Source organism: Sander vitreus, chromosome 24 (genome assembly GCF_031162955.1).
Source record: "Sander vitreus isolate 19-12246 chromosome 24, sanVit1, whole genome shotgun sequence".
NCBI lineage: Eukaryota > Metazoa > Chordata > Actinopteri > Perciformes > Percidae > Sander > Sander vitreus.
The window spans coordinates 7589402-7615771 of record NC_135878.1 but is presented as its reverse complement, the minus strand read 5'-3'; the positions used below and the strand labels follow the sequence as shown (position 1 = coordinate 7615771).

Genomic DNA, 26370 nt, shown 5'->3' with positions numbered 1-26370 from the left:
TTTTTTTTTAAATCCCTGCTGTCTCTGAAAGAAAGCCATACCTTGGAACTTTCCTCGATCTGGGTACCTCTCTTCCAGGCCTCAGAAAAGATGGAGCTCACCACACTCTGGGACCGGCCATGAGAAGAGCCCGTGTCCACTCCACTGTCTGAATGGCCTGAGTGATTAGACTGGGACTCTGGAAGCACACACACAAATGACAGTAAGAGTATATACACACTATACTTCTATAGTGTATATAGGCAGGGTAAGTCTCACGAAAAACTGAGTTGCATTGTGGGAAATGTAGAATCTAGTGTTTTTGGAGCTTGAACCATAAAAGAAATAAAAATCAGGATATATCTGCCTCTGCTACCTCAATTTTGGCTATTCCATTTTTTTAAAGCCTTAAAGCTGACTTAGTGGCATTTTAAATTGCTGGCATTCCTTTAAAATGTTTAAATGTCAATGATCATGAAAATGTTGACATCGACTATACTGATGAATTAAACTAACCATGTATGCTGGCAGAGCTAGAGCCTGATCGGATGCTGGAGGTAGAGAGAGAGGACCAATCGTAGGCCGCCTCTGTCCTCTTCATGGCTTCCTGGTAGTTCACGTATAGTTGCTTGCCATACTAGACACAAACACAAAGTGGAAAACACAATGAGATATTATTAATTAACATTTATCTTAGGAGTGTTACAGAACCATTTCTTATCCTTTGTGCAGACCAAACAAAGTGGAGCAGAAACTCACCTTGGCGATGCGAATTCCATTCACCCATTGGTGCAGGGTCCGGACATCATCACAGCACAGATACTTGATGTACTGTGACTTCTTCTGGATTTGTGGATGCTGCAAAAAGAAGTGAATATACATTTTACTTTCCACCAATGCCTCACATATGCACTGAAAAATGCTACTAAGTTTCTTCATTATGAATCGATTATACATGATATATAATGGGGTGTAAGTATTTTGGCTTTGAAGCATATTCTGGCTATTTATGAGACAATTTCTTAATTTTAACATTATACAGTAAATAACACTTCCGATCCACTTATTAATGATGATCAAATCAAACAAAACAACTGTAATTGACTTGTTTGGCAGCAATTTGCAGAGCTTTTAATAGAACGGTCTTTTCTAATGGAAGGCTAATGCATTAAGGATGCGTGTCTGACACTGTAAGAGAGAAGCTCTAATAATAGCGACCATAAGAATTATTTCACATGTTCACACTGCTAATTTACATCCACACATAGGATGAGAAATTCACACCGTCGGTGTCCGTATTAACATGCTACATATCTGTTGCTATGAATACATTTGCGTGACATTGACAACATTTCTCCACTCAGATGGAAGATATCGACATAGGGCTTCACCTTCAGGGCCAGACAGTAGTCAGTAGGAGCCTTGTATTTGCTGCGGTAGTCCTGGCCGTAGTACACGTTAACATGGTCCAACTGCAGGAAGCACACGAGATCTCTGGATGCCTGCACAGAGGGAGGCAGAGGAGGATTTATTGACGCATGGTTGACTTCAAAAAAGGGACTGAGGCTGAGTGAAGCTGCTGCTCTGTGCAGGGTGGAGATGCTGTCCTTGATGCCAGAATAACTTGGGGCATAGTGACTTCCCTACAGGTACATCTTACATATCTGGTGACAATTTGTCTAGATTAATTGTAAAAGTATAGATAAATAAAAGTATAGAAACATGTAATGCAAAAGTCTTGATTACATATTATAAGTCTAAAAGTATTTCTGGAGCATATGCTGTTTCCGTGCTTGAAGAAGTTGCTCTAAAAGGGCTTTAAATAATGATGCTAAGAGGATCTAAGTCCCACTGTAGTCAAAGCGTACATGTTTTTAAAGGGTAATTACACAGATCTAAATTTAATTTAACGTGTTTTATTTAATGCCTGAGCTGGCACTATAATGTATTGTAGAATTCAACCTACTTTGTAGCTAACCCAAGGTTGTAGGATTTAAATTGGGGGGGAAAAAAAAAAAACGCTAAGTAGTCTGGTCTCTATTAGTGCAGATACTGAATGCTAAGGTTACTGAAAATGACTTTGGAGGATGATAGTGCTAAAAATAGGACATTTTTTCAGTTGTGTTCAAAGTGATCAGGCGCTACAGCAACAGGAAATACCAGAGCAGACTATGTGAATCTGGTTCTCATAACCCCAACGCACATTTCTGTTCTCCATCTTCATTCTGTCTGAGCAGCGTGACTGTGTGCCTAAAAGTACACCCATCCCAAGTCTTACTGACCTTGGCTTTGCCTTTGGGGACGTAGTAGATCCCTGAAGCTCTGAGGAGAAAGTAGCGTTTCTTCCACGACTTCTTCCCGTCCTCCTTCAGCCACAGGATGCCCTCGATCTCTGGCACAGACACTGAGCCGCCACAGAAACACTCCTGATGGACGCACAGAAATTGATGTCAAAGTTTATCCTGTGAATGATCCTCCTGGTGTAGGAAAAATAGCAAAGTTTGGGCTTGTACATTAATCTCACCTCTAATAAAGCCTCTTTATTCCTGTCAGCCATTTCAGATGTCTCCTTCCGCCCCAGCAAATAGTTCTGGAGATGATTGAGAGGAACCGTAAGAGAAAACAGGGGGAAAATGTAAAGTCGATGGCTCACCTTGTCTTTCGTTAAATAAATTATTCGCCTTTACTCGCTTTAGAGCTTTGACCTACTTCCAACTCTCCTACACACTACCTTGTTCACTCTCTGGGCTGTGCAGGCACTGAGCATGCATAAACAATGTGTTTGTGTGTATAGCATATGCTGCCAGCATTTATACACTGAATGCAGGGAGGGCATTGAGAAGATGATCTGTCCTCTCTCTCGTGTCTGTGCAATGGGACAGTCACCTGAGGGTTCTTGAAAAGTGCATATTTCTCGATGCGTTCGATGAACATAAGCTTGTTGTGGCTATCCCGGGTCCAGTTTAATAGATTCTCCACCAAGTTCTCATGGTCCTCAAAAATACGCTCTGAGAGAGGGAGGAGAGAAGGAGAGAGAAGACGGAGAAAAAGATAAGATGCAAGATATGCAGTTTTTTTGCTGACCTGCAAATGTGCACTTAATCTCCTCCCTTGTTTTTTTTTGGATGGGGCCGAACCTTTAACTGTAAGCCTGACAATTAGCCCGAGGTCACAAGCAGTGACTATTTTTAGTTTACAGATAATTATAATCCATATGCCAACAGTGCAGACTAAAGCAAACCATAAACAATGTTTATTATGTCTCTCCTCCCTTACCCATCTGTAGCTCATTGATGGTTTCCACTAGAGACCAGTCTGGGCTGTAGCCACAGTGGGACTTATCCAGCAGGCTGTCCAGCACCTGCCTCACCGTCTGCCGCTCATCCACCATCATTGTCTTGGAGCTCTCGTCTGACATGTGGACCCTGATCACCAACTGAGGAAGAGGAGGAGAAAGGAGAGTGATTTTTGAAAATAGACCTGATGTGCAAATGGCATCATCATTTGAAATTGGTCTTAAATTAGTGCTTTTAATTATATGGATCGTAGATTACAGGTGCTGGTCATATAATTAGAATATCATGAAAAAGTTGATTTATGTCAGTAATTCCATTCAAAAAGTGAAATTTGTATATTATATTCATTCATCACACACAGAGTGATACATTTCAAATGTTCATTTCTTTTACTTGTGATGATTATAACTGACAACTAATGAAAACCCCAAATTCAGTATCTCAGAAAATTAGAATATTACTTAAGACCAATACAAAAAAGGATTTTTAGAAATGTTGGCCAACTGAAAAGTATGAACATGAAAAGTATGAGCATGTACAGCACTCAATACTTAGTTGGGGCTCCTTTTGCCTGAATTACTGCAGCAATGCGGCGTGACATGGAGTGGATCAGTCTGTGGCACTGCTCAGGTGTTATGAGAACCCAGGTTGCTCTGATAGTGGCCTTCAGCTCTTCTGCATTGTTGGGTCTGGCGCATCGCATCTTCCTCTTCACAATACCCCATAGATTTTCTATAGGGTGAAGGTCAGGCGAGTTTGCTGGCCAATTAAGAACAGGGATACCATGGTCCTTAAACCAGGTACTGGTAGCTTTGGCACTGTGTGCAGGTGCCAAGTCCTGTTGGAAAATGAAATCTGCATCTCCATAAATTTGGTCAGCAGCAGGAAGCATGAAGTGCTCTAAAACTTCCTGGTAGACGGCTGCGTTGACCCTGGACCTCAGAAAACACAGTGGACCAACACCAGCAGATGACATGGCACCCCAAACCATCACTGACTGTGGAAACTTTACACTGGACTTCAAGCAACGTGGATTCTGTGCCTCTCCTCTCTTCCTCCAGAATCTGGGACCTTGATTTCCAAAGGAAATGCAACATTTACTTTCATCAGAGAACATAACTTTGGACCACTCAGCAGCAGTCCAGTCCTTTTTGTCTTTAGCCCAGGCGAGACGCTTCTGACGCTGTGTCTTGTTCAAGAGTGGCTTGACAGAAGGAATGCGACAGCTGAAACCCAGGTCTTGGTTACGTCTGTGCGTGGTGGTTCTTGAAGCACTGACTCCAGCTGCAGTCCACTCTTTGTGAATCTCCCCCACATTTTTGAATGGGTTTTGTTTCACAATCCTCTCCAGGGTGCAGTTATCCCTATTGCTTGTACACTTTTTTCCTTCCCTTCGCCTCTCTATTAATGTGCTTGGACACAGAGCTCTGTGAACAGCCAGCCTCTTTAGCAATGCCCTTTTGTGTCTTGCCCTCCTTGTGCAAAGTGTCAATGGTCGTCTTCTGGACAGCTGTCAAGTCAGCAGTCTTCCCCATGATTGTGTAGCCTACAGAACTAGACTGAGATACCATTTAAAGGCCTTTGCAGGTGTTTTGAGTTAATTATCTGATTAGAGTGTGACACCAAGTGACCTTGTCACAATATTCTAATTTTCTGAGATACTGAATTTGGGGTTTTCATTAGTTGTCAGTTATAATCATCACAATTAAAAGAAATAAACACTGGAAATATATCAGTCTTTGTGGAATGAATGTATACATTATACAAGTTTCACTTTTTGAATGGAATTACTGAAATAAATCAACTTTTTCATGATATTCTAATTATATGACCAGCACCTGTATTTTAATTTCAAATGTAAAATCAATCAATCATTCTTTATGACAGATGTAGACTATTTCAGGCTTCCAAACATGTATTCATACAAATTACAGTAATCTTTTATTCTATTTTCTCTACTGGCCACCATATTCACAAAAGAAAAGTTTTTTTTTTCTCTGGGGACATATGGACGATAATCGTCTCTTATCACAGCAGGAAGCTTGGCCAAAGGAACAATAACCCCCAAAGATCATATAATACCTAATAAATTAATTTTATGTGAACCTATTTCAAGGCACAATGGCACAGAATCTGGTTGGGGATACAAGGCTCGTTTCAAATACTCTAAACTAAACTATTTATGCGGCCACTACAATCACAATGTTGCATATACAACCACTAGAGACTAAAATCCAATAATCTGGCCGAAGTTATGCATCAAGAGGCAACCAAAGGTCCTCCATAACAAGCAAGCTTAAACTAATCTGAACGAGACAAACGCGTGCCAAATCCATCCTCACACAATCGCAGCCTACATAACACTTGTCCTGGTGTGAAACCAAATAAAGCCCTCAATTCCTAGACCTCCTGTTTGTCCTCTCCCACCAGGACTCTGACATCCAATCAGTGTGTGGGTACAGTTGACTGACGAGAAGCTTGGACCAATGAGAATGATGGGAGAGCTGTGAGACAAAGACATGGGGAGTCTGACCTACATTTCTTACAGGATGGACCCCTTAAACCCCCTAGTCTGGGAGAAGAAAAAAATATTAAAATCAAACCCAGAAAATCCCACTGCTTCAACAGCATCAAACTCGGAACCTTCAGTCCAAATGCAATCAAACTGCTTTATTGTCATGAATCAAAAATATTGTAAATTGTGACGCATAGCTGGCTATATAGACTGCTGACCATCGCACAACTAGTAATTTAGCACATTACAGCATTCTCCTACGCTGGATGAGGTGGTTTTTTTAAGTGCCGGCTGTACCAGCACTCTTTATCTTGTCACATTGTATTCACTTGGCAGAGTGAAGTCTAGCCCTGTTTATTGAAACACAGTTGGGTCTCAACTATTCATTGCTTGCAAAAGGACACCATTCTGTTGCTTTTATTCAAAGAGACAGTTCATTCACTGGCGGAAACACTGGTAAACAAATGGCCTGCCTGTGGAGTCCCATACGGACTTCCCAATAGAGACATTCACACGCCATGGCTATCAGGGCGCCCCAGTTCATCGAAAACCAGCACTTGTTCAGTTGGATGTGGTGAATAAGCGGTTTTGTGTAGAATGTGTCTGCATTGTCTTGCAGCTCTCTTTTTCTGAAGCCTCTTTCTGATGTCTTGCTCCCTCCCCGGCAGATACACACACAATCAAACACTGCAATGACCTATTTTCTCCACGCTTCACCGCCTCGCTATGAATGAAGTTTACAAAGACAATGCAGCGTGCAGTAAATATAACGAGACAGCAATTATTACACGAGTCAGACTGATCTTTTAAAAATGAAACTGAGTCAGTAAGTGAGATTGTGTACTAAAAGAAAGGAGGTGGTCCTACCTTTTTGACCTGTGCCTCCTTGATTTTTTCCAGGGCGACTCGGATCTTCTCTGCCTTCAATTTGGCAGCTTGCTCCTCCTAGATGGAGATGCAGGAGCATGGTTAATACGGTTATCATTCACATAACAAAACCACACATTGAAAACCCTGACAAAAACCAAAAAGGGTTTCGGATTTCCTAGCCTTGCCTCATCCTCTTCACTCATGTCTTTCATTATTCCTCTGGTAGGAACAAGACATTGTGCACACACACACACACACACACAACTTCATTAAATAGTAAGCAGCCTTCTAAACCACTTAAATGCCCAAGCCTTTGGCATGATGGCGCATGGTGTCATGTGCAAAACGAAATCCAGTATTTCCATGCAATGGGTTTGCTTACCTGCCCCCTCCAGCAAGATGCCATCATCTCCATTGCGCAGGTTGTGTATGCTTCCAAGTGTGTGAGCGGGTGCGTTTTATCACTTGTGTGTGAATATATGATCAAACACAACTAAACAACCATGATGCTAAATCGCTGCTACTGTGACATTGGTCCAGTGATCCCCTTAAATATGGCGCTCCATTTGCGGTCTATGGTTCCATATTGGATTCATATGCAGCGGTTTCCTTTGATGTTGCTATACAGCAGAAGGGAAACAATGGTAGACAATCCCCAAAGGGCGAGAGGCTGCGGATAAGTGTAGAATCAGTTCAGAAAGCCTCTGTGCCCTCCACTCAAAAAGGTACAATGAGCTCCAGCAAAGATCATATTCAGGTCTCAAGGGCAAAAATGAAAAATATATCCAGATTCATCCATAATTAATGCATAAACGATAACACCTCTATCTTTCTCAGTTGCAAGAAACCAAACAAAAATAATAATTTTAGTCCACTGGCCACCTAGTCAGCTACTGGCATATAAAAAGTTATTCCACAATGAACCTCAGTGGGGGAATTTCAGCCGTGCATCCGCATCTTCCATCACTCAAAAGACGACAGCAGATGAGATAGCAGAGGCTGTGCTGAGCAGAGACTTTGTGACAGCGCAGGTTCATGGACACGCAGACGTGCGCCCCGAGATGAGCCTAACTTGACTAAAAGCCCAAATGAACAGTAGGGAGGACGATGCCCCTCCCCCTTCTACCCTGCAACTCTCTCTTCCTGCTTCCTCCCCTCTCTCGCTCACCCACTCTCCATCACTCTTCCCCCCCTCTCTCTCTCTTTATAACAGATGCAGGGTTTTGGCAGCGTGCCCAATCAATGGAGCATAATCCCCACAAAAATAGTAGAGTAAGGGGTCAGCCAACCAGCGAGCCCCGATTTCAAGACCTTCTTTCCCCCGGACGAGTGGGGAGACCGTGACTGACACTGGCCCTGGAGCTAAATGACAGTGACAACGATGGAAAGTGGAATTTAGGGGAATGAGAAGCCCAGGTGCTGAATATTGGAAGTCTTGTGTGTGTACACATGCATGTGTGTTTAAAGAGAAGGGGTGAGGGGGGTCAGGGACAACCTCTCCCCAAGCCTCTTATCTCAAGTACCCCTCCTTGACCCAGACTACCTTTTCCACATGACTAGCTCCAGGGCCCATACACATTAATGCAATAAAGCCAACACCATGTTTGGCCAACGCAGGCTTTTAGTCAGCCAAGTGTGAGCGCGAGTGTGAGTAAGAGAAACAGGGAGAGAGGAGAGGTCACGGGGAATGTGCAGATTACAGTCCAGAGTCAATCTGAGTCACACTGAAGGTTTACCCCCATAATTGTCAGCGTAACTCCCTCTCCCCTCCATTATTCCTTCTCCACATGACTCCTACACCCTGCTTTTCTATTAGACATTAATCTGATTCCTATTCCACAGGCGTTTTCCCTTCCACTTTCACACTCAGTCACACCAGAGCCAATTGTAAAAGGCTCTTCTGCCTAGCCTGAAAAAAAAAAAAGAATCTTGGCACCCTCTCCCTTTGATGTCTCTCCACTCTCTCGCTCTCTCTACGCTTGTTCCCAAACATACCGCGCTCATTCTGTATTCTGATTTGAGAGGGAGAAAATGTGTGAGTCCGGGGGATCGGGGCTCGCTCTCTCCCATTCTCTGGTGAAAAGTGTAACACTAACACATGAACTCCCTCACAGTCTGTACGCCACAGGCGATCCATCCTTTCCCCACTTTTTTTTAAAAATTTTTTTTATTTTTTAAAACCTTTCAAATGCTTTCCGCACAAACCGAGAGCCGATATGCCACAAACCTACAGCCTTGAAGCACTGAATTAATTCCATTGTTTTGTAATGGTAAGTGATAAAGTAATTGCCCCTCCAAGAGTTTGGTTGTAAAATGTGAGGGCAGATGAATTGTGTGGATATAACAGAGAGTCAGCCAGCTTCACTGTTGGCATCCATTATGTTCAAATAACTGGAGATAACTGAAAGGGTTTTGGATAGAAATCTGCAATTCAATGCCAATGATCGCTAATGGAGATCTTTCAGTTTTCTCTTATATGAATTGTACAAGCCTGTCTTTTGTTATGAAGCTTTTTGAAGAGACTTCTAAAATCCTGGAGGAAAAAAATAAATAAATCAAAATCATTCTTGAGAGTTTTCCAGACCCATAATTTGTGGTTTGTCTCATATTCAGTAAATGCTCTTGGTATATTAAATCTCAATAGGATTAAAGAAACTGCATCGTCTACCTCTGTTGAAATCCCCTGCTTTGCACTTTGGCTGTGTCGTTTAGCGATGGTCGGATAAATCTAAATCAACTGCAGCCAACTTTGAACCATAAATCTGCACACATCTGATCGGCATAAGCTTTGCACGGGAGCCAGGGCTGCAACCAATACATCTGCTGCGAATACAGACGGCTGCCGAGAGGTTTACAGTAAGTTGGGAGAGATGGGAACTTAGGTGGACCGACACAATGGATAAACAGATGTTAGTTGTTATACTGTATATTAAAAACAGTGGAGCCCAGAGGGTTCCCAAGTCAACACAAATTCAAGCATGATACACAAAATACAAGGCTGCAACTTGCTATTATTTGAAAGTAAAGCAAATAGAACTTTCAAACTTCTGTTTAGTCTAAATAATGTCAGAAAGTGCTAACTCAAGGTCCTCAGTCTGAGTAAACTCCATCCGTGGAGAAAGAGTTTGAGATGTGATTAAAATCGAAAGAAAAAGCTTTTAAGTAGACCTTAAGTTAATATTTTGTTGTTGATAAAACTACTGTTTGCAAAGTAAATAACTAACCTTTTTGTCTTTGTTTTGTCTGACCAAGCACACCAAACCCCAAAGATATTCCACTTCTGATACAAAAACTGAGAAAAGCAGCAAATCTTCACATTGGACGAGCTGGAGCCTCACAAACGGTCAGAGTTTACGACTGATAAATGACTGAAATGATGAATCGATTATCAAAACTGTTACAGGGGTCTTGTCTGTTGACTAACTAATCAACTTAATCATTGGAGCTCCAATAACATCATTTCATAAACAGTGCAAATCAAAAGCCAGCTACATGGAGAAAGAGGAAACATGAAGGGAAATAGAGACCCATAGACAAAATAGCACATGCCAGTGACAGATAAATGTGGAAGCAAGTAGGACAAAACAATCAAGTGTATTCAATCTATAACCATAGTACAGTATGTGCAGGGTAAATGTTAAATATGACGTAAGGAAAAAAAATCCATTTTACACAGATAAACAGATACCCTTACCCTGTTAGATATTAAAATGTCATTACTTGTGATACGGTCTTGAAAATCTATTTTTTGGCCTGCCCAAGTTCTCTCAATTCGCCTCATGTATTTCTCTTGGGTTGTGCATTTCTAAATTTCCAAGAATACTTTTTTTACTATAATTTTTCAAGTAAAATAAATAAGTTGGTCTGATTTCCAGCAGCTGTTTTCTGAGCATGGATTTTTCCAAGACATGCAAAGCAGAAGAGAGGAGCAGTGCACACACAGACACGAGAGAGAGAGAGAGAGAGAGAGAGAGAGAGAGAGAGAGAGAGAAACCCACGAAGCGAGTGTATGAGGAAGTCACCTTGGTCAGGAGGTGAGAAGGCTTTCCTGCTATGCTTTTCAGAATGAGCGAGGTTTCTCGGTCCAGATAGGAGTGCTTGGGTGAAGAGAGGATAAAAAGGAGAGCGGAGGGAACAGACAAAATATAGAAAAGTCAGCGCCAGATGATTCTTGGGAGGCTTATTAATCGCAGGTGTTTTGATCTTTTTGTATAAAGAAGCGTGGAAGCGAGAGGTTTCCATAAATGGAGCGCACAGCAGTTGTGGTTGTCATTAGCTGCAGCTGTGGGTAAAGAAGCAATGGTTGTGAGAAGTACTGTAGATGATGTACAGAGCAAACATGACTGCCATGAATTGGAGGATGTGAACACATAGTATACAGTGCATTCTGGCTGGCTACAAAACCTATAGTCTACAGTACAGCTATTTTCATAAACATACACACAATCTCTCTTTCACACCATACATATTTTTATACTTATGGTTACATGTGCATGCATTACACAGAAACCACCGGCTGAACACTACAGTGGAAATTATTTAGCCAATTAAAATGTAACTAAAATTGTAACTGTACATTTTTATCACACTCTAACCTGCAGCCTTACATGGGTAAATGCCAAAATGCATGCATGCACACATGCAAGCTCTCTCACACACGCACACACTTACAGTGGCCCGATCCACTTCACCCTCTCGTGAGGTAAAGTCAAGCTGCCGTCTGGCCCGCCGCAGTGTGACATGCTGGGAAAATCAGGAGGTGCAGGCAAGGTGTGTGTGGATAGGGACCACAAGATATAGGACAGGATGCAAACACAGATAATATGATGACATGCAGGGGGACAGGGGACATGCATGATACCGTTTAAACTTTTTCTTCTAAACTGAATTACTATCTCACTGTCACGGTTTTCCTCTCCTCCTTTCTCTAGTGTTTGCCCGCTCCTAAACGACACCTAAACATACATATCTGGTTTAGTATGTTAGCTTCGGCCTTTTCTGAAACATGCTAAGACTTTAGAGGATATTTGGCTTTTGTTAGAGAGCCAAAGATGCTTGGTGAGTGAACAAAGGAATTGAGAAATGGTAGATGTGAACATTGTAATCCGCACTTAGGGAGCCTTATAGTAGATCACAATGTATTCATTAACACACACCATCCAATGCACAATACACGGGCCGTATTGTGGATTGACTCTTAATACACTTCATGCAGTTGCTTCCAAACGTCATGCTGTGTGGTTAAACATGCAGAGCTTACCTTACTATTACATGTGGAAATGTACACACAGTGTTTCACGCTGTGGCTCACACACTCATTAGCTAATAATACTATGTCTAGCTCCTGGATGTCATTGGTGTGTGTTTCTCCGTGTGTATTTCAGTGTCAGCCATACCTCTGTGCTGGTCTGGTTTTGTCCTTGTGTGCTCGGGCTGCTCTGGCCCTCCACCTCTCCACCCGTCATCACTTTATCAATGTCCAGGGAGTCCATGCTGGATGCTGAGGCACACGCTGAGTTTACACTGGACCGCTGGGATGGAGCCTCCCGCTCACTGACCGTGCCCACTGAGCCCGTCCTCCTGTGCTGCCCACCGCCTGACGACCCTGACGAGGGCCGCCGCAGCGTGGTGGAGGAAAAAGAAGACGAGGAGGAGGAGGAGGAGGAAGAGGTCTGACGTGCCGCTTCATCCATGCTGAGAGAGGCCTTCTCCAGCTGAGAGGTGATGTCATCCAGGGAGATGTTGGAGGCCGTGGGGCGGGTGTTGACGCTGCCGCCTCGTACGGTGTTGGCCGGCGATGCTCGGGTACTGCTACTGGTGCTTCCTGTCGGGGAGTTCAAAGTTTAAACACAGCTCAGATGGAAGAAGCAATGGAGTTGTAGATGGACTGCTTTTTAAATAATATGTGAAATGGATTGTGAAATGAGTACACTTCAAAAAATCTCATGTACAACAATAAGCCGTTTTTTTATACAGTGCATGTTTAAAAAACTTTATCGTACAGCTGTTTTGTCTTTATAATGTTCTTCTACTTTATATTTTATTTACTTTTAATATTTATATAGCTTTATATTTTCATTGTATTTTCTTAAATTGTATTTTTTTTTTTGTAGAACTGACTCTAAGAGCAATGCACAAAAATTCCAATGTACTTCTACGGCCCTGTAATGACAACAAACGTCTACATTTGGTAACATTACACTGCTTTCATGACACATTCCAGTTGGCTTTCAGGTGCTACATGTAGCATTTTTAAACATTAATATGTATACAATATAATCACATAAATTAGGTGAGGATGTGATTACCATTAACAAAATGAGACCACAGCAAGACAAGTGACCAGTGGTATCGCTTGTGTATGCTAAAGACTAAATTTCCCTGTTGCAAAAAGGAAGCTGCTAATTGTCTCCCTTTCCCCCTTTTTATTATTACTCTGCATGCGTTTGTTTTCTCTTAAGCTTTAGTAAAAAGGACAAACATGTTGGAAGTGAGTTTTTCCACCAACAGAAACATCATGAGAAGAGTGACATCTTCCTGTTTTTCCCATAAAGCATGCCTCCTTTGTGTTGTATAGGAAGTCCAAATCCCAAAAATGTGGGACGCTATGTAAAATACTAAGAGTATGGCAGAGGGTTCGTACAACAGGCTTATTTGTTTAAGATTACATTACTCTTTTGGAATTAGTTTTGTTGTTGTTAAATACTACATGAAGCACCGTCATAAATGCACATTATTCAGCAGGACTACCTCCGCTGCTTCCTCCTCCACTGGTGCCTGTGTGCTTGGTGCTGGCACTGCGCCCCCCCGGGGCTCGCTGCTGGCCTTTGTTCTGGCCACGAGGCGCGGAGTTTGGTTTGGAAATGGTATTGAGCTCCTGTTCAATGGAGCACAGGTCAGCCATCAGGGCATCCAGGTCCACTGTGTCGCCCTGGTTCAACGCCTCTGCAGGGAGCAAAGAAACGATAAAGCAAAAACAGTGACAGCATAGGGGGGAGGAGTTTCATGATTTCGATTATCTGATCTTTTTGGGCTCTGTACTGTTATTATACTGATCTGGACACTGTGTGTGAGATGAGTGTCTCACCGTTGATGTTATACATTGAGAAGCGGTAGGAGAAGTTGGCCATGTTCGTCTCCTGCCTGAGAGGAGGCTTCTGCAGTGGTTTCTGAGGCCTGCCATCATCCAGACTCTACAGAGCGCACACAAACAAAGCATGAGGCGCAGATATGTAAAAACCACACACAATACAGTCAAAGCACAGGATCTAAGCAACCACGTCTGCCTGATACAGACCTGTCACACACACGGGCCTGCACAAATACACTGTACAAAGTGGTGGTGGTGGTGGGGGGGGGGGGGGGAGTTGCTAGGATACAGTATAGGATTAGCAGTGTAAAGGTTGCTATGGCTACAGCTCTTTCTCTCTGCTCTTCTACCTGTGTGAGTCTGTATCTATGTAACTAACCACCCTCTCTTTCTCACAACGTGTGTTGTTAACCTGTGTAAGCTTGTCCAGCTCTCCAAGCCAAGCACCGAACATCTTGTCCAGGTCCTGGTCCTCCTTGTCGCTGTCCTCCTCTGCTCCGTGGTCCAACTCATCATCTGACACCTGCTCCATCTACACAGAGACAAACACACACACGAGAAATTGTCAGATGATTCCACACATGTACACAAATTCACACACTATCAGATCACACCCACATAGCAAGAATGATATAAAAGAGGAGGAAAAACCTTCAGCTCAGCTCATGCCAACCTTACTGCCTGTTGCTATGACAACCGCTCATGGACCCCTAGCGGGCACCCTGTGCAGTCTAATCGGTAGAATGCCCAGCAGGGTCTTGTTTGCGGTCCACCGCTGACACGCCCAACACCTCTATTCCAGCTAAGGGTCCGAAAGAGAGGGAGAGAGAGAGGGATGCTGATGGAAGACCACTATTCAGGAGCAGAACACCATTCAATATCACCTAAATTGCGCTGATCGCTTTTAGGATCTATAAAACCTACAGTGAATCATTATACCAGTGGCGCACCCATGGAGAACATATCAATCAAACTTCACTTAACAACACTAGCAGGTGGTATTAATGGCTATATGGGCCAGTGTGGGTGAAGGAAGGCACAGCAAGCTGGTTATGAGAGCCCAGCTGTGTCCTGTCAAAAGGTGATGACAGAGCTCCCTCTACTGGAAACAAAGACAAGTGGTGTTGATGCAAATGCAGCTGTGTGGCTTGTTGACTCATTTCCAGCAGCTTATATCTGGCTATGCAACAGAACAGGTGATGGTCTCCGAAAAGCATCTTAACACTGATACTCTACAGAGGTAAAAGAACCTAACACTGACCAGACACTGCAGATATAATTCTGTGTCTAGCCTTCTAGTATTGAGTTAAAATGAAATGGCACTGACAACAGCAAACTACCCAACCCTTTCCAGTATATACAAGGACATTTGTCAGTAGACAAAGCGCTAAATCAAAACATGAAAATCAAGGAGACACAGCATAGCAGATAAGACTTGTTCATTCTAGAGTGTGTAACAATATGTAACCTCAATAAATGTGAGCTGACGTCCCTTCCTGTTCCTTCATATCATTTCTAGGTCAGCTGGGCTGTCAAACTGTATCAGACAATCTGATATTACCCAACCTGTGGAATGAATAAACACCCATGAATGCCAATGTACATTGAGGAAGAATGTTGTCTAATCTAACAATAGGATTGTCAAGTGGAAGGAAAGCATAGTCAAGCACAGAAGGAGTGACGCCTGGGATGCTTGGATAGTCAATAAACTAAATCAGACAGTACAACGTGACAAGGTACTCTTCCCCTTAAGGGGTCCTGGTACAGCCCAGTGCCACCCAATACAGTCCAATCAGATGGAATAGTTCCGAGTAATCTCATTGTTGTTTTCAGGGGGTGTCATTCCTTCCCATTAACCACGCTGTATGGTGTCAGTCACTAGTGGGGACTGTACCAAACCAGGATTAACCCCTCCGTTGACCCCCGTTCTTTTGATCCAGCAAAATTTGTGGCTTCATGCATGCGTTTGTTTTTGTGAGTCTAACCCTTTGTGGTTACACAAAGTACTTGAGAGCAATCTGAAAAGCATGCTTTGTTGTTAGAAGGTGATAAAAGCAGGTTATAAAAAAGGTAGTAGGTGAGAGGCAATAAAACAGGCTGCGTTTGGCAAAGCAAAGAGGAATATGATAGCAACACCATTGAAAATCGGTCAGCTGAACACACACACAAGTTGAGGGGCGCTTGTTTCACATCAGAAGCTGTCACATTCCAGACAGCACACGTGTTCTGCTCCTTAAAGTAACTGTATGCAGTGCCTGTGCAAAAATATACTCCCCCAATCTCCCATCCAGGCCTTTGTGTTGCTACAGCTGCTGGCATTACAAGCCAGAGCTGCCACTGCTGTGTGTGTGTGTGTGTGTGTGTGTGTGTGTGTGTGTGTGTTACGTATTACAGTGTTGACGATGGATAGTTTCCTGTTTTGGCACACATATCAAAAACATGGACTTGTCATCTTGTCGACAAAGATGGAGTCCTAAGTATGTAAACAAAAACGAGTCCACCAAGTGCGTGTGGGTGTGTGTGAAATTATATCCATGCGCTCATGACTGTGTGTGGGAGTCAGAACAGGAAATGGCCAGGATGTGCAGAATTCCTGATTTCCCTCATGGCCTGTTTCTTCGCAGGAAACTCCAGCTGTCCTTCGGTTTATCTGTGCCATTTATTGAGGACGTGAGTTACCCCGTCTTTTAGGACGACCCAGTGGTTTACCAGAAAATAACCAAAGTATACAACAGTTTAATATCGCTTTAATTACATGGCACCGTACCACCAACAAATAATCATTTGTCTATGTGGCTACCCTCAAATGTGGCTCCATATGGGGCCATTTGGTCACAGACAGCTCTATTTGGGGATTCCCCAGTATGAAAGAATCCAGTTTTCCTCACATTAAGGCATGACATCATGGCTAGCTGGACGCAGACAGGATGTGTACAAGGCTAGAATCAAATGAGCTTGCATTGCATTTGCCAATACTCTCTGAGGTGCTTTCATATGTAAATACACCAGGAAGAAATGAGACGAACTGCAGGACACTTTTTAACAGCTGTGTTTAAACAGCAATTAGCCAGCGGGCCTTCACTTCATACTTAAATACACACAGAAACATACACATGCTGTAGGTACATATTCAATGTGTCTGCAAGAAGTATAACAACAAAAACAGCACACAAAAAAACAGAGAAAATGATGCACACACACAAAACAAAGAACACTTTGAAAATAGCTCTGCGGTTGTCATCATGGCTTCAATGGCAGACGATGCTGCAGGTTTAAGTGAATTACCACCTGAGGTCCTGCTTTTATGCTTATGGAGCATGACCTATGAGAGGAACAGGGATAGGAGGAAGCTGTGTGTGTGTGTGTGTGTGTGTGTGTGTGCGCGCTCTACTACAAGCTTCATCGCAAACCAAACACAGCCTTGGCGTTTTTTCTCCTCCTGATACCGCACAGTCCCTCCATCTAGTATGAGCATGACCAGCACTCATCTGTCTGTGACCACTGGGTGGCTTAGAGGTCCAGGGTGAAAGGTTAAAGGTCAAAAGAACTGCCCAGTGGAGTCTCTCTCTGCAGCCTCCCCCCGTCCCATGTTAACACTTCACGCTGATGCTGCAGTGCCGGCCAACGGGAGATGAGGAGTGAAGGGAAGATGAAACGTGTGTTCTGGGAAAAAGAATCGCACTAAATCAAAGAAAACACAGCAAAGCATCCGGTGCTGAGGAGGATGAAGAGCTGGAGGAGGAGGAGGACATGTCTATCTTTAGACCAAGTCGATCACATCAGTGTCAAGTGGTATGGAAAAGGGGTGCGGTACGAAGCTCTACAAAGAGCAGAACAGTGTCATCTAGAATAGTTTTCCACAGTTCCTCCTCCTAACAACGAACTCTTAGACAACTGGGATGCTACTGAATATGGTATTATTGGGTGTGACAGACAGACAAAGGGAGAGTGCAACATGACATCATAGGTCAGATTAGGTCTCCATGGCTTCCTTCTTAATCTAGTTTTCATGGTAAAAACAGAGGACTGTTGTTCATTTGGTTCACACTAATCTGGGATGGACAACCACAACTTTTTACAATCCAGCATACAAGCTAGAGGAGTAGTACTTTGGGTATTAAGTATGGTTTCTTCGGTTTATTTAAAATGTTTATTAGACTAAATATAATTACTTTTAAAAAAACTAATTGCTAAAATCTATACAATCTGAAAATACAAGAAAACAAGAAAAAAGGCCCCTTCCAAAATGCCAAAGCCATCCACCGCCTGTTGCTCCCAGTTGACATTCACATGATGAATTGCTTCAGACATTGGAGTTACTTTCATATTTCAATCACACAGGAAATAGGAGGGCTGGGATGTGGAACATGACCTTAGCTGTGTAACACTACAATTGTGGCCAATAGCCCCCGCTGTGATGACGACTGAATAGATGTTTCCATCAAGCACTTCTAAATAGACTATTTTTGGACCGAATACTCAACACTGTGTGTGTGTGTGTGTGTGTGTGTGTGTGTGTGTGTGTGTGTGTGTGTGTGTTGTAATGTTGCAATGACAACTTTGGAGGTTACTGAAACCAGGCATCAGCCCTTTGGCTCTCATCATCTCCGCCTCGGAAAAAACTGAGAATTACACACAAACTTCCAAAGCCACCATGTCCTCACAGCTATTTCCTCTCAAATTATCTTTATATAAATAACTTTAAGCAATGTCTGAGCATGTCTGACACCTCTCTTCTAAAAAAATATTATCAACACATCATATAATTCCACCAAAGTAAGGCAAATTTGAGAAAAAAGAATGGACTGGAAAGGACTACACATGGGGCTAGAAAAAGAAAACAGCATGGCAGCTATAGAAACTCAGTGAACTGTTATGAGGCATGAGCACAGTGCCATGGTGCTTGGCTGCATATATAGAGTGGGAGAGTGGGAATTCTTGAGAGTTTAGTGGTACACAAACGCTCACACTGACAAGAGTCTCCGGGGGCAAGATGCAGACAAAGCTCAAACAGAGGGAACAAGTAAAACATGTAGCATACCCATGGCTAGGAATAGCTCCAGACATCGAGCAGGCCAGCCTGGCTACAATGTGGCTACCAATGTGTGCCCCCATACTCTACATGCTGCTGATTGACTCATTTGGAAATTGTGCTTGAGAAACAGTAAGAGTGACTGGAGCATGATTTTGAGGAGTAGTGGTGTGATTATGCATTTTTGAAGGGCCATTTTTAATGCATGTCATTAAGTAAGAAAGAGTAAGAAATTGAGTAAACATTGATTAAGAAACTACCAGGACCACCCTAGCTACACAATATATCTTTCATAGCAAAGCTGCTGTGTCCCAGTACTGTTGTGTAAAGATATGTAAATACAAGCACATACATATTTTCACGTTATTTCCTTGGTGACTAACAAATCCAGTAATTGTAAGCCTAGTTGTTCCCGAAGAAGCAGCTAATTTGAAAACCATTAAACATAAACTTAAGTTACATTAATGCTTTTCTATATCATGTGTTTACATAACATTATGATATATTCGAATCTTCCCCTTAACATAACTTTTAAAAACTGAATGGTATATATGGAATACTCTCAAATACAAAAATCTCTCTCTCTCTCTCTCTCTCTCGTGCATACAGCACCTCTGGCCTGACAGACTATGAATCACCTCTTACACATACATGTGTCTGATCGTCATCATAGCCCGCATAGCCTATAAACTCAACCCATAAAACACACACACACACACACACACACACACACACAAGTGTTAAGCTATCTTTAATGATGTCCTGTGTCATAGTGAAACCGTTTAAAGGCAATTTCCACATCTGCCGCACTGGTTTCACTGCCTATGAGACATAAAACGGCTACAATCTCATTCTCCATGTGCGAGCATGTAATAATGGTTAGTTCCAGGCTCATGTTTGCAGCGCAGAATGTGTTTATTTTGCTCACTTTCTTCCCACTCTCGCCTTTTTTCCTGGTAGACTCCCTCCATGTACAGACGATACACCAGGAGAGGAGCAAAGGAGACCAGAAACCAACGTCACTGTGTTAAACATAGACCTTATGCAAATTAAAAGTGGAAAGAGGAAATGTGGCTAAAAGCTGTAGCTAGCAGCGTCAGTAAAAGAACTCTTCGAAGGTTAGTCGGCTACTGTCCAACGTTAAACTGGGTGCGGTTGGCTTGTCGACTGACCTGTAGTGAAAAATGACATAACACTGTGTGTGTGTGTGTGTGTGTGTGTGTGTGTGTGTGTGTGTGTGTGTGTGTCCTCGATGAATGAAACATGTAGGGTGGATGCCGCTTTAAAGATTAAAGAAGCAAGCTTGTGACATGAAGATCGTAGGTTTAATGTTGTGTTAATGCAACGAGATACACCTGTGGCAAGACATCTACCTGTATTAACTCTACATACCATCAATGGCTGATGGGAGATCTTCATAATGAGTACTGTGCTTTACCACTTTGATGTACCAATTATCCATCAACCCTTACACTTAAAATCAAGAAAACGGAATGTAAATATGTCTATATGTCTATATATCTTGTGACTGCACTGGATTTTGGTCAATTGAGGCTTGTGTCAGTAGCTGCTTTCTCTATCTCCTCTCCAATGGATTTCTCCTTGTATATTCACTGAATGCCAGAGCTAAATAGTGAGTCTAGCTCTAGAATTCTGTCGTGAATATTGGTATCAAAAAATACCCTTAGGGATATGATATTATTTTAAGACAATATCGCCCACCCCCTATTCCCGAAGCAGGGTAGCTTTAATGTAAATGTGCACTAATGTTCAGACAATTCTGCCTTATAGAAATAAAAACCTATCATTGGCCAAAACTTGCCAAACGTCACATAAAAGAGGAGGGAGAGCATTTAGGGTAACAACTGATGAGGGAAGAGAGATGAGATGTGTAACAGGCCAGCGAGGAAGAGGGGGGAGTGATGAAGGAAATGATGAATGGGTACAATAATGGAGGAGGGTGCCGGCTATTAGGTTGTGAATAGACGGGAGGCCCTGATGGCCAAAACAATTGCTCCCATGTCATCAGTCAAGCATGACCGACAGCTTGCAAGTAGAGGAGGAGCTCGCATACAAACACACACACACACATAGATCCACAAACACATACGTGCTCACTCAAGCACAGCGTGACACAGTGAGACAATTGGCTTATACAGCCAATTAGGAAGGAGGAGCAGAGAAAGGGATGGGGGACAGAGAGGGGAGAAAGATGAGGAGGATGTCAGAGGTGGACAGATGGAGAGGGAGTCGGGGGGGAGGAAACAGAGCGAAAGAGAGAAAGAGAGAGAGACGAGGTAAGAGAGGGAGCATGAAAATGCATGGTCACACTGGTGGGCGGTAGGTGTGAGGACTCAACAGCTCACCAATATCAGAGCGAGCCAAACTTCAGCTGCCCTGCATCTATTCGTGCAGCCATCACCATGGCAACACACACATGCACATCCCCACGTTGATGTGCTCCGCAAAACAGACATGCCGCTATCACAAAGCTTCAGTGTGAGCTTGGCCTCAAAACATCAGTAATAACCAACATATTGACGTGATGCTTCCACATCCCTGCTCGTAGGGTGTCCATCTGCCTGTCATATAACCACAACGCATTTAGATGACGTTTGTGAAGATTTCCATAATTTCCTAATACTTTATGTTATGGTAGGAAAAGAAATAAATAAGAGGTGGTTTGTGCTGGGTAAAACAGCTGACCTTTATGTAAAGCAGGCCACAGATTAAGTAGCACACAAGTGGGCAAGTCTCCTTTTGTCATATTTGTGTCCCTCTCTCTCCCTGACAGTCTCCCTCTCTCTTGCACACAAACACTCCAAGGATGTGTCAGCTTCCCTGCCTTCCTCCAGGGCAGCAGTCCAAATGTGAAATCAATAGTCGTCCTGCCCTCGGGAGATTGGGTTACATCCACACACACATATACATATACATATACATATACACACACACACACACACACACACAGGGTTTAGGTGGTCTGCTGCAGTGGGCTCACACACACATTTTTAAACATGATGCAGCAATGCAGCAGCAGCAGCAGACAACAGAGGCTGACTGCTGAGAAGAACTAGCCAGTAGCCAGACATTAAAAAGGGCACTCCTTAAAAAAAGTTCTCAGCTGCTTTGCTAAAAGCATAAAGGTAAAAAGAGCTGCAATGCTGTAATGTAAATTGTTGCTTTGTAATGATAAATGTGTAACTCTGAAACATTTAGAACCTGCTGTAATTTATCTAAATAAATAGGTTGTATCTAGGATACTGGATAAAATAAAACAGGACAGTGTCACTTCAGATCAGGGTTTCTGCAGGGTTCACATAGACCTTTTAAATACCACATACAAGGCAGGCCTGTTTCACAATCATACCGGCCAAAATATGAAAGTATAATAATAATAATAAAAAACAGTAGGAACAATACAACCTAGAACTATTTATTATATCACATTTCTTTCGTACTTCCCAGCAGTATAGAACAATATTTTTTCATTGCCCTCTCATCTTCTCTAGATATATTTAAAGTAATTATGATGTTCACAGATAGAATTTTGTATCATCCTTTAGCTGCTTGGTGTAGCTGAACATGAGATTTACATCTGCCACCTGTTAGGGAATACAAAGCACAATAGGTATAACATACTGCACAAGCAACACATGCCCGGACACACGCATGGACGGTGACAACACATTCATACTGCCACAAGCCAGCCATGTACAATGTGCTGCACCTAAAAGCAACAAAAAAATACACATACGTCTGCACTCATGCCACAAGCAGCTGGGAATGTTTTCCTCTGTTAGCTTACTACGTTTCCCATCTCCCCTTTGCTCAATCCTTCACCCCACAACCCTTGCAGCTGGCCACTGATTGGCTAATGATGAAAAGCTTCCTGTTGTCCAAGTGTGTGTTTGTGTAGCTCATCCAAACAGACACAAAGAAATGTGCTAGTCTGTTTCCTGCCACGCCACCTCCAGCATTCCTGCCGTGCCAATGTTGCCATCCTCTCACACACACACACACACACACACACACACACACACACTTGTCATTTCCCAGAAGTCTTTGTGGTTGCAACTTGCATATCTTCGGGAACAGCAGGGAAGATCGTTTCAAGGACAGTTTGTTTTAAGAATGCCCGGTGCATAGAACAATGACATATTAACCATGGCCCTTGCAAGAACATGTCGAATAATATTGACAGCTAAATGTGTCAACGTCAGTAAGCATCTCTGCATGACAGCCCACATCTCACACACACACACACACACACACGCACCCCGACTTCCTCTGGAACAGTTTAAGTCCAGGGGAGCAGGCTTCCTCCTCTCAGCCTCAGGCTCCATCCCTGCTGGGGTCCCAGTTTATAACCAGGCTTCCTTCCACATCCTCACTTTATTTTTTTTATTTTTTTACACAGTACGTGTCTGGGACTTTGTCCATTCACATTCTCCCCCATTAGTGTTTTCTAGACACGTTAATACTTTGTCCAGACGTGCATTTCCCAACTGACAAGCCAGTTGTGTTCCTATTATAACATGAATAGGAACATTTAGAATTCATTCCGCCATCACAAATGGAAAAGCCATGTCTAGGTTTAAATTAGGAAAGGTTACAAGTAACAGATTCATCTTTTACTCCTTATGCGTCTTCTCAATAAAGTTGACCTGACCTACAGTATGTGGACACCACCACTGCAACCGAAATGCCTCAAGGACATTTGAATTGGCTAGTTTTCCTAAACAACAAACTAAATATCATGGAAAATAGCAACCAGGATGCCATTTTATTTGTGGAGTTATTTTGCATTGGTTTATGAGGTGCTTATGCTCTGGATCTTGTGTACTGTTATTCTGCCCCGGGCCACTTATATCAGCCATAACTCCCTATAGCCACTATGATGCGTTTCTATTTTACAGAGGTAATTGACAAAAGACAAAAATCTGGTTTGATGGTCATGTGTGCTTTGCACACGCAGTCATAAAGGCACTCTAGAAAATGACATCGGTGCCATCCCTTGTATAAATACAAGTGGAAACACTGAGATTCTGGGTTGCAAATTCAACGCAGATCTGTGATAGTGAGAGAATAAAGGCTCACTGTAACGAGCAGCTCTTTACTACAGACCACAGCCCAGTTCGCCCTCACATGGTTCTACTTTAGTCAGGAATTATCTCCTTCAGCGAGGAAGACTCTCCCCTGACAACATCCTCAGAGGCTTGACTCCTCTTTCATTTGGCGTTGATTTACAAAGCCTTCTGACGGAGGTTTTAAGGAGGGGGTGAAGCCTACCACTCTTCCCCCAGCTCTGGATTTACTTCTTTTTACAACACCTAACGAACACTGTCCATCCACACTGTCGACTGACTTTCTGAAAAATGTAAAAGCATTTAGATGACAGCTAGTTTGAGCACATGATGTCTCAGACATGCATGTCAGAGGCGCTGCAATAAAACCAGCATTTGAGACCACCTTAAATATAACATCTCTGGCAGCTTGCTACAACAGCAGCTTGTCAAAAATAACAGTCCCTGTGGCATTTGTGCAAGAAAGCATCAGTTCTGCAAAGCATACTGGCAGCAACGTCAATGCTGTTTTTCCTCTGCTCAGAATGTATTACCCACAGAAAGTAGCAATGGCACCATTTACTCACTCCAGTTTACAGGAACTCTTACCTCTGTAGTGGCTTTCTCTCCTTCCTACTGAGGTTAAAGGTCAGACGATACCACCACTCCACTCCCCTCCGTGACAGGGCTTTTATCCTCTGGAAATGAAAAAAAAGGAAGAAGAAAATCTATAAGATATGATTTAGTGTCTATTTTTGCGACTATAGTAGCAAAACACAATCCCTTCTTTGGTCGCCTCATCCAAGGGCATCAGTGTGTGAAATTCCAAACTTATAGATCCGACTGCGTTTATTCTCACTGCACTGCAGGAGAATTCAGAGACCTGGCAGCAGGCAGCTAGAGGAAGGCAGAGCGATTTCACTGTCACAAGAATGCAGAGGATTAACTGTGGAGTGTTCTTGAGCGAGAGACTTAACTAAGCGCAGACAAAAATGACACGCACAGCCAGAAAGACACTTATCGCAAAGCTCTGAAAGCAATCAAGCGCAGTTCTCCCTTCATTAGAAACTGTCTTCATCATTACTGTGAGATTTAGAATGTGACATTTGAGCTGCAGAGGCCCTTCTTTGACTACAAAGTCAAATTCAGAGCCACACACGCAGCCAACTTAATAAGTGTGGTAACCACTGCAGGCTAATAATTTCACATCATGAGTCAGAGTAGAAAAACCAAACCTTGTCAAAACTCTTACTTGTGGACTGACTGTGACTCACCAGTCTCCACAATGCTGACAGGCGTTAAACATTTTTACGAATCATCAACTTATACACACACACACACACACACACAAGTGCTGACTAATACCAGCCTAACCTTATTTTATCTAAAACAATCTAAATGCTGAATCATAGTCTGGTCATGTCATACAACATGTTGCTTGTAGATTGTAACATGCTGAGCTGGCCTGGAAACATCAATGCTATGATTTGGTCATAGTGTGTATTAACTGTGTGTGTGTATGAGAGGTAGGCAGCTGATGTTGTGGCTATCTACTAGGAAGCTATTCCTGCTGGCTTCAGCTGTTCCTTCGTTTTTCTACACACCAACTGTTGTTCAGCCACAGCATGCGGCCCTTCTCTTGGCAGAAAGTGTGTGCGTGTGTGTGTGTGTGTGTGTGTGTGTGTGTGTGTGTGTGTGTGTTACTTCTTGTAACAGGACATCAGGAAGAGTATGACTTTAGTGTGCTTGTCTGTGCATGTGCACGGCATCCATATATTTGTGTCAAAAACACACAATTGCCGTCTCAGATTACAGGTCACCACCCTCCCCCATCTCTTTGGTGTAATTTGCACACAGTTAACGTGTGATATCACTCAGTCAACACAAGGCCATTGAACAGGTGTGGCAGTGACACATGGATCTGTGCAGCTGCAGGGAACACAGTTGCTCCAGTCACAACAGCACGGGGGCCGGCAGGCAGCTGCTCCAATGCTGAAAACAAAGGCAGGCCTGCGGCCCATGCACAGACAAACATTACCAACTTGTGATCAAAAAGCAATGGTTGTACAAAAATGGAGAGAAAAAAAAACATTCATCATCAAAGACTCAAATCAATAATTCCGGACATGACATAGGTACATTTTCCTCCTTGTTTCCCCTCTAAATTCTGTAATAAAGAATGCTCAGGAGACTCCTTGGGCACTCTGAAAACATTCAACTTCCCAAAATGATGCCCTTACAACAGTTAGTTTCAACAGTTTTTATGTGGCCTAGATTGTTGCCCCACTTCAACAACAGACCAAGGGGAAAACACAGGGTCCAATGTAGTGGACACAGGTGTGTCCTTGTCCACCCACACTTCCCCCATTAACAGTAATCCTTTGGGGCAGCTCATTTCCTGTCAGGGCAGGAAGTGGGAAGGAGGGCAGGGCACTGTGCGAGCAGGGGTGTTGATGATGTCACAGCAGGAAAAGAAAGACAGGACTGTTGCAGGGGAAGTACAGCAAATGAGTAAGCAGGCA

At 43.0% G+C, this 26370-nt stretch overlaps 1 protein-coding gene across 1 annotated transcript in view; it reads right to left on the bottom strand.

Annotated features, from left to right (window-relative positions):
• Nucleotides 1-26370, bottom strand: part of raph1b (Ras association (RalGDS/AF-6) and pleckstrin homology domains 1b) — a 39777-nt gene that overhangs the window by 4780 nt on the left and 8627 nt on the right. The window contains 16 exon segments of the mRNA XM_078244087.1: nucleotides 42-178; nucleotides 496-616; nucleotides 739-837; nucleotides 1371-1481; nucleotides 2262-2405; nucleotides 2504-2569; nucleotides 2866-2987; nucleotides 3256-3415; nucleotides 6658-6735; nucleotides 10683-10757; nucleotides 11332-11403; nucleotides 12057-12484; nucleotides 13411-13605; nucleotides 13748-13853; nucleotides 14163-14282; nucleotides 24458-24546. Of these exon segments, the coding sequence (XP_078100213.1) occupies nucleotides 42-178; nucleotides 496-616; nucleotides 739-837; nucleotides 1371-1481; nucleotides 2262-2405; nucleotides 2504-2569; nucleotides 2866-2987; nucleotides 3256-3415; nucleotides 6658-6735; nucleotides 10683-10757; nucleotides 11332-11403; nucleotides 12057-12484; nucleotides 13411-13605; nucleotides 13748-13853; nucleotides 14163-14282 (2034 nt within the window). The 5' untranslated portion in view covers nucleotides 24458-24546.